Below are 9,410 nucleotides of genomic sequence, written 5' to 3'. Positions count from 1 at the left end.
TTTTTTTTTTTTTTTTTTTCATGTTTGAATTTCATCCATTAACGAACGATTATTCAATTCATAAATTTCTCAAAGAATTCCAAATGAAAAGTTTCATATTGCTTCAATTGCAGTAAAGATTCCAAGAAAATGTGATCCGTAGTAGTTTTGATTTCAATTTCAAAACTTAGGTTTTTATATTGTTTGATCATTAGCTTCATATGGGTTAATCATGTCACTAATCATTATCTTCAAGCAAGTGAGATTTAAGACTGAGCAATCTTGTTTATAAGCTTTAAGCTAAGATTGAAAGGTTTTAGCTTTGCAAATTATTGATCTTAGGATCTACTTTAAGCAGGATCATTTAAATATATAGTTCTATATATGTTGAAGAATTATAAGCTAAGATTGAGAGTTAATAGAATATGTTTGTTCTTCTTGCTCACAGATTGTTTTCTTCAAGAATCACCAAAACCTGTTTTAATCAGAGACATCAGACATGTCAGGTGTTGGCAATGAAGGTAAGCTTCAACATGTTCTTATTGTCAACACTTTGATCCATTTTGTCTCTGATTCTTGTTAGTCATATATAGTGACAGGTAAAGTCATTGTCATTATGGGTGTAAGCGGAGCAGGGAAATCGTAAGTTGTTTGTTTCATTTCTCTTCTTTGAAGAAAGATGTTTATCGTTATTGTTTCACTTTGTTAGCACCATAGGTACGATGTTGGGAAAAGCTCTATCTTGTGATTTTCTTGATGCCGATGATTATCATTCTTTATCAAACAGAGGTAACAGAATCGTTATATTTTGACGAATACAAGTTTGGGAAAATGCATGTTTATAAACCACTAACTGAAAGCTCATTGTTCTACTGTAGATAAGATGCGCCAAGGCATTGCTCTTTCAGACGAAGATCGAATGCCGTGGCTTGAAAAAATACAGGAGAGTTTGCGAAAACGTTTACTAAACGGAGAAACCGTTGTTCTCGCGTGTTCGGCATTGAGAAAACAGTATAGAGAGATCTTGAGAGGTTCTGATCCTGATTACAAACCCGGAAGCTATACGAGTTGCAAGGTTAAGTTTGTATTATTGGAAGGTACCGCAGAGGTGATCGCTGCTCGGTTACAGAAGAGAGCTTCTGAAGGAGAACATTTCATGCCTCTCACTCTTCTTCAGTCTCAGTTTGATCTGCTTCATGCTGATGAATGTGAAAAGATATTCAAAATCAGTGTTGTTCTAAGCCCTGAAGTTATAGTCAACACAATTCTTGAAATGGTTACTAATTCTTTGAACCCTTGAGAGAAGACTTTATCCAAAACCAAAACAAAAAAAAAGCCCTCAAGAGAATATATGAAAATTCTCAGGACATTGTTATTCATCTTTTGTATTCAACATATCAATAAGCAAAACTTGCTTTCATTATAAAAATGTACATTGTTTCATTTCATCTTCTACCATTTGTTTACATATGAAAAAGCAGCATCCAAATCTTCTAACAAATGTTTGGCAGATAACTTAACAGGCCCATAAACTCACAACTAGAAGCATCCACAAGACTACATGCATGCTGTTTCCAAAAAATGAAAACGGCAAAGCGTTCGTCTGTACAAAAGCAAAACAGCACCACACAACTCATCTCTGTATTTTTTTTTTTTCCCACTGCCGAGGTTTTGTAGCCCTTGCTCATCTCTGCATCTATTTGGCGGGAAAATCGACCAGAAAAAAAACCCCTCGAGGATAGAGAGAGAAGGTAGATTGAGAGGCGAGAGAGATAATGGCGGATGAAGGTAAAGAGGAGACGGGAATGGATCAAGTGGAGGAAGATTTCTCTGTGTGGAAGAAGAACACACCATTTCTCTACGATCTTTTGATCTCTCACCCACTCGAATGGCCATCTCTCACCGTCCATTGGGTTCCATCGCCTCCGGGTCCTTACGCGGCGGACCCTTACTTCGGCGTCCACAAGCTTATACTCGGAACTCATACTTCCGGTGGTGCTCAAGATTTCCTTATGGTCGCCGACGTCGTTACTCCGGCACCAAACGGTGAACCTGGTTTGCGCGGCGCTAATCAGGATCCTGTCATTCCTAAGGTATTTGATCCCTCGAGATAGATTCCTTTTTTTTCTTCTTTTTTGGCGTTCTTCTTAGCTCCAGTTCTATGTCCACCAAGTGTTCGATAAAAGTACTAGCTGAAAGTGTTAGAAATGAAACTGATGAGATTTATGAGTTTTAGTTTTTTTTTCTTCGATGCATAGTTTTTGTATACCAATAGACTCATGTTTCGTTAATTCTCCGATTTGTTTCAGGTGGAGATAAGGCAGAGAATACGTGTTGATGGAGAAGTGAACAGAGCGCGGTGCATGCCTCAAAAGCCTACGCTTGTGGGTGCAAAGACAAGTGGGTGTGAGATGTTTTTGTTTGATTACGCCAAACATGCTGCAAATCCTCAAACGAGTGAGTGTGATCCTGATCTGAGGTTAGTGGGACATGACAAGGAAGGGTATGGATTGTCTTGGAGTCCGTTTAAGGAAGGTTATCTTCTGAGTGGTTCACAGGATAAGAAGATCTGTCTTTGGGATGTTTCAGCTGCACCGCAAGATAAGGTTTTGAATGCAATGTTTGTGTATGAGGTAAGTGGAACAATGCAGTTGGTATATTGTCTCCTTTTTTTTCCATAAGATGAGGTTTGCTGTATCTTTACTCATTTGGTTTTGTTCTAGGGACATGAAAGTGCTATTGCAGATGTATCATGGCACAGGAAGAATGAGAACCTTTTTGGGTCTGCGGGTGAGGATGGTCGATTGATAATATGGGACACACGGACAAACCAAATGCAACACCAAGTGAAAGTTCATGAAAAGGAGGTAAGAACCACTCCCCTATATCTCTGCACATATCAAACAATGTTAAATTAGTTGAAATGTTTGACATCGCAAGCCTGCATGTTATGTTTGTATNTTCAATTGCAGTAAAGATTCCAAGAAAATGTGATCCGTAGTAGTTTTGATTTCAATTTCAAAACTTAGGTTTTTATATTGTTTGATCATTAGCTTCATATGGGTTAATCATGTCACTAATCATTATCTTCAAGCAAGTGAGATTTAAGACTGAGCAATCTTGTTTATAAGCTTTAAGCTAAGATTGAAAGGTTTTAGCTTTGCAAATTATTGATCTTAGGATCTACTTTAAGCAGGATCATTTAAATATATAGTTCTATATATGTTGAAGAATTATAAGCTAAGATTGAGAGTTAATAGAATATGTTTGTTCTTCTTGCTCACAGATTGTTTTCTTCAAGAATCACCAAAACCTGTTTTAATCAGAGACATCAGACATGTCAGGTGTTGGCAATGAAGGTAAGCTTCAACATGTTCTTATTGTCAACACTTTGATCCATTTTGTCTCTGATTCTTGTTAGTCATATATAGTGACAGGTAAAGTCATTGTCATTATGGGTGTAAGCGGAGCAGGGAAATCGTAAGTTGTTTGTTTCATTTCTCTTCTTTGAAGAAAGATGTTTATCGTTATTGTTTCACTTTGTTAGCACCATAGGTACGATGTTGGGAAAAGCTCTATCTTGTGATTTTCTTGATGCCGATGATTATCATTCTTTATCAAACAGAGGTAACAGAATCGTTATATTTTGACGAATACAAGTTTGGGAAAATGCATGTTTATAAACCACTAACTGAAAGCTCATTGTTCTACTGTAGATAAGATGCGCCAAGGCATTGCTCTTTCAGACGAAGATCGAATGCCGTGGCTTGAAAAAATACAGGAGAGTTTGCGAAAACGTTTACTAAACGGAGAAACCGTTGTTCTCGCGTGTTCGGCATTGAGAAAACAGTATAGAGAGATCTTGAGAGGTTCTGATCCTGATTACAAACCCGGAAGCTATACGAGTTGCAAGGTTAAGTTTGTATTATTGGAAGGTACCGCAGAGGTGATCGCTGCTCGGTTACAGAAGAGAGCTTCTGAAGGAGAACATTTCATGCCTCTCACTCTTCTTCAGTCTCAGTTTGATCTGCTTCATGCTGATGAATGTGAAAAGATATTCAAAATCAGTGTTGTTCTAAGCCCTGAAGTTATAGTCAACACAATTCTTGAAATGGTTACTAATTCTTTGAACCCTTGAGAGAAGACTTTATCCAAAACCAAAACAAAAAAAAAGCCCTCAAGAGAATATATGAAAATTCTCAGGACATTGTTATTCATCTTTTGTATTCAACATATCAATAAGCAAAACTTGCTTTCATTATAAAAATGTACATTGTTTCATTTCATCTTCTACCATTTGTTTACATATGAAAAAGCAGCATCCAAATCTTCTAACAAATGTTTGGCAGATAACTTAACAGGCCCATAAACTCACAACTAGAAGCATCCACAAGACTACATGCATGCTGTTTCCAAAAAATGAAAACGGCAAAGCGTTCGTCTGTACAAAAGCAAAACAGCACCACACAACTCATCTCTGTATTTTTTTTTTTTCCCACTGCCGAGGTTTTGTAGCCCTTGCTCATCTCTGCATCTATTTGGCGGGAAAATCGACCAGAAAAAAAACCCCTCGAGGATAGAGAGAGAAGGTAGATTGAGAGGCGAGAGAGATAATGGCGGATGAAGGTAAAGAGGAGACGGGAATGGATCAAGTGGAGGAAGATTTCTCTGTGTGGAAGAAGAACACACCATTTCTCTACGATCTTTTGATCTCTCACCCACTCGAATGGCCATCTCTCACCGTCCATTGGGTTCCATCGCCTCCGGGTCCTTACGCGGCGGACCCTTACTTCGGCGTCCACAAGCTTATACTCGGAACTCATACTTCCGGTGGTGCTCAAGATTTCCTTATGGTCGCCGACGTCGTTACTCCGGCACCAAACGGTGAACCTGGTTTGCGCGGCGCTAATCAGGATCCTGTCATTCCTAAGGTATTTGATCCCTCGAGATAGATTCCTTTTTTTTCTTCTTTTTTGGCGTTCTTCTTAGCTCCAGTTCTATGTCCACCAAGTGTTCGATAAAAGTACTAGCTGAAAGTGTTAGAAATGAAACTGATGAGATTTATGAGTTTTAGTTTTTTTTTCTTCGATGCATAGTTTTTGTATACCAATAGACTCATGTTTCGTTAATTCTCCGATTTGTTTCAGGTGGAGATAAGGCAGAGAATACGTGTTGATGGAGAAGTGAACAGAGCGCGGTGCATGCCTCAAAAGCCTACGCTTGTGGGTGCAAAGACAAGTGGGTGTGAGATGTTTTTGTTTGATTACGCCAAACATGCTGCAAATCCTCAAACGAGTGAGTGTGATCCTGATCTGAGGTTAGTGGGACATGACAAGGAAGGGTATGGATTGTCTTGGAGTCCGTTTAAGGAAGGTTATCTTCTGAGTGGTTCACAGGATAAGAAGATCTGTCTTTGGGATGTTTCAGCTGCACCGCAAGATAAGGTTTTGAATGCAATGTTTGTGTATGAGGTAAGTGGAACAATGCAGTTGGTATATTGTCTCCTTTTTTTTCCATAAGATGAGGTTTGCTGTATCTTTACTCATTTGGTTTTGTTCTAGGGACATGAAAGTGCTATTGCAGATGTATCATGGCACAGGAAGAATGAGAACCTTTTTGGGTCTGCGGGTGAGGATGGTCGATTGATAATATGGGACACACGGACAAACCAAATGCAACACCAAGTGAAAGTTCATGAAAAGGAGGTAAGAACCACTCCCCTATATCTCTGCACATATCAAACAATGTTAAATTAGTTGAAATGTTTGACATCGCAAGCCTGCATGTTATGTTTGTATGGTTAACCGGAAGTCATTGACTAAAAGTTACACATTCGGTATGACCATACTTTCTTCTGTTTCTCAGGTGAACTATCTTTCTTTCAATCCATTCAATGAATGGATTTTAGCCACAGCTTCCTCAGATTCTACTGTTGCCTTGTTTGACATCCGCAAGTTGAATGCACCATTGCATGTCTTGAGCAGCCACGAGTATGTTCCTTAACATTTTCTCATAAATATTGATGCCTTTGCACTGAGTAACTGTAAAGGGCTGTTTGCTGGAAAACCCACCATTTTAATGAAAGGCTTCGATTACAGGGGAGAGGTTTTCCAAGTGGAGTGGGATCCTAATCATGAAACAGTACTCGCATCTTCTGGGGAGGACAGAAGGCTGATGGTCTGGGACCTGAACAGGCATGTATCATCATCTTTTTTGCAGAACTTAAAAATATGAGTCTTTAAGCTGAGAGATTGTTCGATGCTGATTAAGGTTTCTTTTTGTGGTTTACAGGGTTGGAGAAGAGCAACTTGAGATAGAGTTGGATGCAGAAGATGGTCCACCAGAGTTACTCTTCTCTCATGGAGGCCACAAGGCTAAGATATCAGACTTCGCTTGGAACGAAAAGGAGCCTTGGGTCCTTGCAAGTGTAGCCGAAGACAACAGTCTTCAGGTCTGGCAGATGGCGGAAAGCATCTATCGCGACGAAGAGGATGCTGAGGCCGACATCAACGAAGATATTACACACCAGTCATGAAAAATAAGAAATGATTTGGTCTCTGTCTCTGCAGTACTTAAGTCATATTGTGCTTTAGCTAGTTTTGAAAAACAAGCTTTGCGTCTGTAGTACTAACATGAATCAGTTATGTTTGTTAATGTAAACCATGTTTGGATTTTCTTGGTTTCCTATTATCTGTGTCACAAAAACAAAATTTCGTGGCTAAAATTTAACTCTAGATCTTACTGAACCCATAAAAAGTTTGTTGGATAAGCAATCTTGGGATTGCATCTCTCTGCAGCATAATTTAGTACGATTAGTAACTTGATTAATCATCAGCATGGCAAGAGGATGCTTAAGCAAGTAAAGTTACTGTGTTACTAAAGAGCCTGGTTAAGATAAACAACAAGATACAAGAATCATTCCTTTCTTGCTCTTTTACGTATAGTACTATTCAGAGACTCAACTCCATGGATCATCAAGGAAAATCCCATACCAACTCATCAAGCTGCAATTTCAGCAATTAAGAATTGATGCAACATATAAGTGATTTCAAAAGCAGTTGACTATACCAGACGAACGAAAACAATCAAGTTACTAACCGTCGAGATGGATTCCCATAACTTTTCCAAATGCAACATTCAACATCTTCAACAAGAACCACAAACAGAAGCTACTAAAGTACAAAACCAAATGGCAAACTCGAACTGAATATTAACAAGTCTTATTTCTAGCTTCAACGAGCTCAAAAAGGAAATGCAATAACATAAGGAAAAACCAAGAGATTAAAAAATAGGATAATAGCACAAACGGGCTTGAAGGAAGCTGGTGATGCAGTTGAACTCTACTACTTATTGGAAGAAAATTAACTGCCAATATGAAAATGATTGATAGCCCACGATCGATGATACTTCAAACTGCTTTCGCTGCACGAGACCCACCTGTTGCAAAAGCAAGAGCCAATGAGTTCATAAACTAAATATAGGCAAACCACAAGTTCAAACAAAAACGATGAAGTAACCTAAAAATGACAAAATTCCAGAATAAGTAAAGAGAACACAACAGACTGGTGTCTAAGGCAAGAATCAACCAATATCAGGCTACGTAAAGAATTGAAGACATGGAGGTAACTAAGAAGAAAACCGAATAAAGATATAGCTGAAATGCACAGCCTCTAGGAAAGAGATCCAAAAGAACAAGAATATCACCTTTTCTCTTACTAGCGCTGGATCCATTGACATTAAATGTTCCAACTCCATTACTACAGAGAGGGATCTCCTTGCCAGCTAAGTTCTTATTATCCAAGCATTGTAGTTGGTCAAACTCACAACCATTTAGCCCTTGCTCATTCATCGACGCACCTTCTCCATTGTTCCCATTTTGAAGGCAGTACATGTTGTCAACATCGCATTGCATATTGCAAGGATGCATCATGTAAGAGAAAGGCACATTCGCAACCGCAGGTTTTTGATAAGGAAACGAACCAATCTCTCCATCAATTCTCCCTCTTATATCCACAAGCAAACACTTGAGCCTCGTAACCTCAGCTTCCAATGCAGCTTGACCTTGCAACCTCTTCATCAACTGATTATTAACAGCCGTAAGCCTCCTAACCTCATCTTCCAAGGAAGCAGCTTTAGCCTTCTTCTTCTCCCTATACTTTCTAACCGCTTCTCGATTCCCCAAAGGTCTCTTCTTCCCTGAAGATTCAGATGTATCATCAGTAGAGACTTTGTCCTCGCTCTGGGAAGGTAGAATCTTGGTGTGCACATGGAGACATGTATGTGTATGAGTGTTGTTCTCTGGTCCCGAAGGGTTACAAGTGTGAGTATGAGTACAAGCGTGAGAATCCCTCAAAAGCTCATCGAAGAAGGAATCCATTGAACAGCTACTAGGCAGTAATTCACCAACCATGTTCGAATTCGAAAACTCAAGCTCACCATCGTCCATTACTAGCAAAGATGTAACCTTTGACTCTATTGACTGAACCCTAACCAAAAAAGTATTAGTCTTTGTGCTCGAAACCAAACAATTTTAAGCTTCCCGGTCAAGTAAATTACCTAATTGCAGAGTGAAAACGCAATTCAAGACGATTCAGAATAAGTCAAACGATTCAATTATGAATCTCTACTGATTGGCTGATACTCAATTGAATGAAAAGAATGAAAAAAAATCGTACCTTTAAAACGGATGAGCAAGAAGATGAATGCGAATTTGGAATTGAGAAATTTAAGGGCGAAACGGCGAGAAGGGTTTATTATAGAGAGAATTTAGGAAAAAGGGAAAACCCTAAAAAACGAAGAGATGCAATGAACATTGCTGGTTGAAGAGTATTAACAGATGGCATCATTTCCATGGCGGAAAGACATGGACGCACCAAAAGGGATTTCGAATTGCAGAAAATTCCTTTTTCTTCTTTTTTTCCTAATTAATTTCGTATAAAAACTTTGGTTAATTAATTAAATTTAAAAAAATTGACATTTTTTTTTTAGTTTGTTTTAAGGAAAAATGATTGCTAGCTACGCTAGTGTTCACCGGCGTACATCAATGTTGACCATCGTTGACCAGAAAAAAATATTCAAAAAAAAATGTTTTTTTCTTTTTTTCTTAATAACATTTTTTTGTTTTTATGTATTTTTGATAAATAAATAAAAAGATTAAATAATTTGTATAATTTACAAAAACAAAATATAACAACAAAAAGTTATACGAAAAAAAAAATACAAGAAAATTATATACCAAAAAAAATTAAAAATTATATAACAAACAAAATTTGTGATATATCTAGTAACTAATTTTGTTAATACAGAAAATATACCAAAAAATAATATAATAAAACTATACAACCAAAATTTTATGTGTAGTAGATTTTTTCATAAAACTATAACAAATCTATACATTTTCCTTTTAAAAATCATTTTTTATTTTGTATTTT

At 37.8% G+C, this 9,410-nt stretch overlaps 5 protein-coding genes across 21 annotated transcripts in view; 4 read left to right on the top strand and 1 right to left on the bottom strand.

Moving 5' to 3' along the window:
- Positions 1-1,427, top strand: part of LOC104766984 (probable gluconokinase) — a 1,789-nt gene extending 362 nt beyond the window's left edge. The window contains exons 2-5 of one of the 8 annotated variants that reach the window (XM_010490975.1): positions 428-500; positions 573-578; positions 697-768; positions 858-1,427. In XM_010490975.1, the coding sequence (XP_010489277.1) occupies positions 479-500; positions 573-578; positions 697-768; positions 858-1,279 (522 nt within the window). In that variant the 5' untranslated portion in view covers positions 428-478 and the 3' untranslated portion in view covers positions 1,280-1,427. Of the gene's footprint in view, positions 1-421; positions 501-562; positions 622-688; positions 769-857 lie in introns of those variants that run through there. The other 7 variants (XM_010490977.1, XM_010490972.1, XM_010490974.1 and 4 more) reach the window with 7 other exon arrangements.
- On the top strand, positions 1,635-2,921 carry LOC104768122 (WD-40 repeat-containing protein MSI2-like). The gene is made up of 3 exons (XM_010492052.2): positions 1,635-2,072; positions 2,289-2,612; positions 2,703-2,921. The coding sequence occupies exons 1-3, from the start codon at positions 1,755-1,757 to the stop codon at positions 2,895-2,897; spliced, it is 837 nt and encodes a 278-aa protein (XP_010490354.1). The 5' UTR covers positions 1,635-1,754; the 3' UTR covers positions 2,898-2,921.
- LOC104766982 (probable gluconokinase) lies at positions 3,242-4,265 on the top strand. 8 transcript variants are annotated; one of them, XM_010490965.2, is made up of 4 exons: positions 3,242-3,338; positions 3,411-3,459; positions 3,527-3,606; positions 3,696-4,265. In XM_010490965.2, exons 1-4 carry the CDS (start codon positions 3,317-3,319, stop codon positions 4,115-4,117), a joined length of 573 nt encoding a protein of 190 aa, XP_010489267.1. In that variant the 5' UTR covers positions 3,242-3,316; the 3' UTR covers positions 4,118-4,265. The 8 variants fall into 8 exon arrangements, with proteins under 8 accessions (XP_010489267.1, XP_010489271.1, XP_010489269.1 ...); XM_010490969.2 differs by having other exon boundaries at positions 3,243-3,338; positions 3,411-3,416; XM_010490967.1 differs by having other exon boundaries at positions 3,245-3,338; positions 3,411-3,416; positions 3,535-3,606.
- Positions 4,473-6,666, top strand: LOC104766981 (WD-40 repeat-containing protein MSI2). The gene is made up of 6 exons (XM_010490963.2): positions 4,473-4,910; positions 5,127-5,450; positions 5,541-5,684; positions 5,845-5,969; positions 6,078-6,173; positions 6,271-6,666. The coding sequence occupies exons 1-6, from the start codon at positions 4,593-4,595 to the stop codon at positions 6,512-6,514; spliced, it is 1,251 nt and encodes a 416-aa protein (XP_010489265.1). The 5' UTR covers positions 4,473-4,592; the 3' UTR covers positions 6,515-6,666.
- LOC104766980 (basic leucine zipper 23-like) lies at positions 7,065-8,892 on the bottom strand. Of its 3 annotated transcripts, none has more exons than XM_010490960.2 (3): positions 8,655-8,892; positions 7,684-8,465; positions 7,065-7,416 (listed from the first exon to the last, which is right to left on the bottom strand). In XM_010490960.2, exons 2-3 carry the CDS (start codon positions 8,423-8,425, stop codon positions 7,388-7,390), a joined length of 771 nt encoding a protein of 256 aa, XP_010489262.1. In that variant the 5' UTR covers positions 8,426-8,465; positions 8,655-8,892; the 3' UTR covers positions 7,065-7,387. The 3 variants fall into 3 exon arrangements, with proteins under 3 accessions (XP_010489262.1, XP_010489260.1, XP_010489261.1); XM_010490958.2 differs by having other exon boundaries at positions 7,684-8,535; positions 8,655-8,891; XM_010490959.2 differs by having other exon boundaries at positions 7,684-8,458; positions 8,655-8,890.

The sequence above is a fragment of the Camelina sativa genome, chromosome 19, assembly GCF_000633955.1.
Source record: "Camelina sativa cultivar DH55 chromosome 19, Cs, whole genome shotgun sequence".
Lineage (NCBI taxonomy): Eukaryota > Viridiplantae > Streptophyta > Magnoliopsida > Brassicales > Brassicaceae > Camelina > Camelina sativa.
The sequence above is the reverse complement of the archived record's forward strand: the minus strand, read 5'-3'. Positions and strand labels throughout refer to the sequence as shown.

Coding starts and splice junctions, on each gene's coding strand:
- LOC104766981 (XM_010490963.2), top strand. CDS start 4,593: ATGGCGGATGAAGGTAAAGAGGAGACGGGAATGGATCAAGTGGAGGAA. Junction 5,970..6,077: donor CATGTCTTGAGCAGCCACGA/GTATGTTCCTTA, acceptor CTTCGATTACAG/GGGAGAGGTTTTCCAAGTGG. Junction 6,174..6,270: donor ATGGTCTGGGACCTGAACAG/GCATGTATCATC, acceptor TGTGGTTTACAG/GGTTGGAGAAGAGCAACTTG.
- LOC104768122 (XM_010492052.2), top strand. CDS start 1,755: ATGGCGGATGAAGGTAAAGAGGAGACGGGAATGGATCAAGTGGAGGAA. Junction 2,073..2,288: donor AGGATCCTGTCATTCCTAAG/GTATTTGATCCC, acceptor GATTTGTTTCAG/GTGGAGATAAGGCAGAGAAT. Junction 2,613..2,702: donor ATGCAATGTTTGTGTATGAG/GTAAGTGGAACA, acceptor GTTTTGTTCTAG/GGACATGAAAGTGCTATTGC.
- LOC104766982 (XM_010490965.2), top strand. CDS start 3,317: ATGTCAGGTGTTGGCAATGAAG. Junction 3,339..3,410: donor GTCAGGTGTTGGCAATGAAG/GTAAGCTTCAAC, acceptor AGTCATATATAG/TGACAGGTAAAGTCATTGTC. Junction 3,460..3,526: donor GTAAGCGGAGCAGGGAAATC/GTAAGTTGTTTG, acceptor TCACTTTGTTAG/CACCATAGGTACGATGTTGG.
- LOC104766980 (XM_010490960.2), bottom strand. CDS start 8,425: ATGGACGATGGTGAGCTTGAGTTTTCGAATTCGAACATGGTTGGTGAA. Junction 7,417..7,683: donor CAGCGCTAGTAAGAGAAAAG/GTGATATTCTTG, acceptor CTTTTGCAACAG/GTGGGTCTCGTGCAGCGAAA.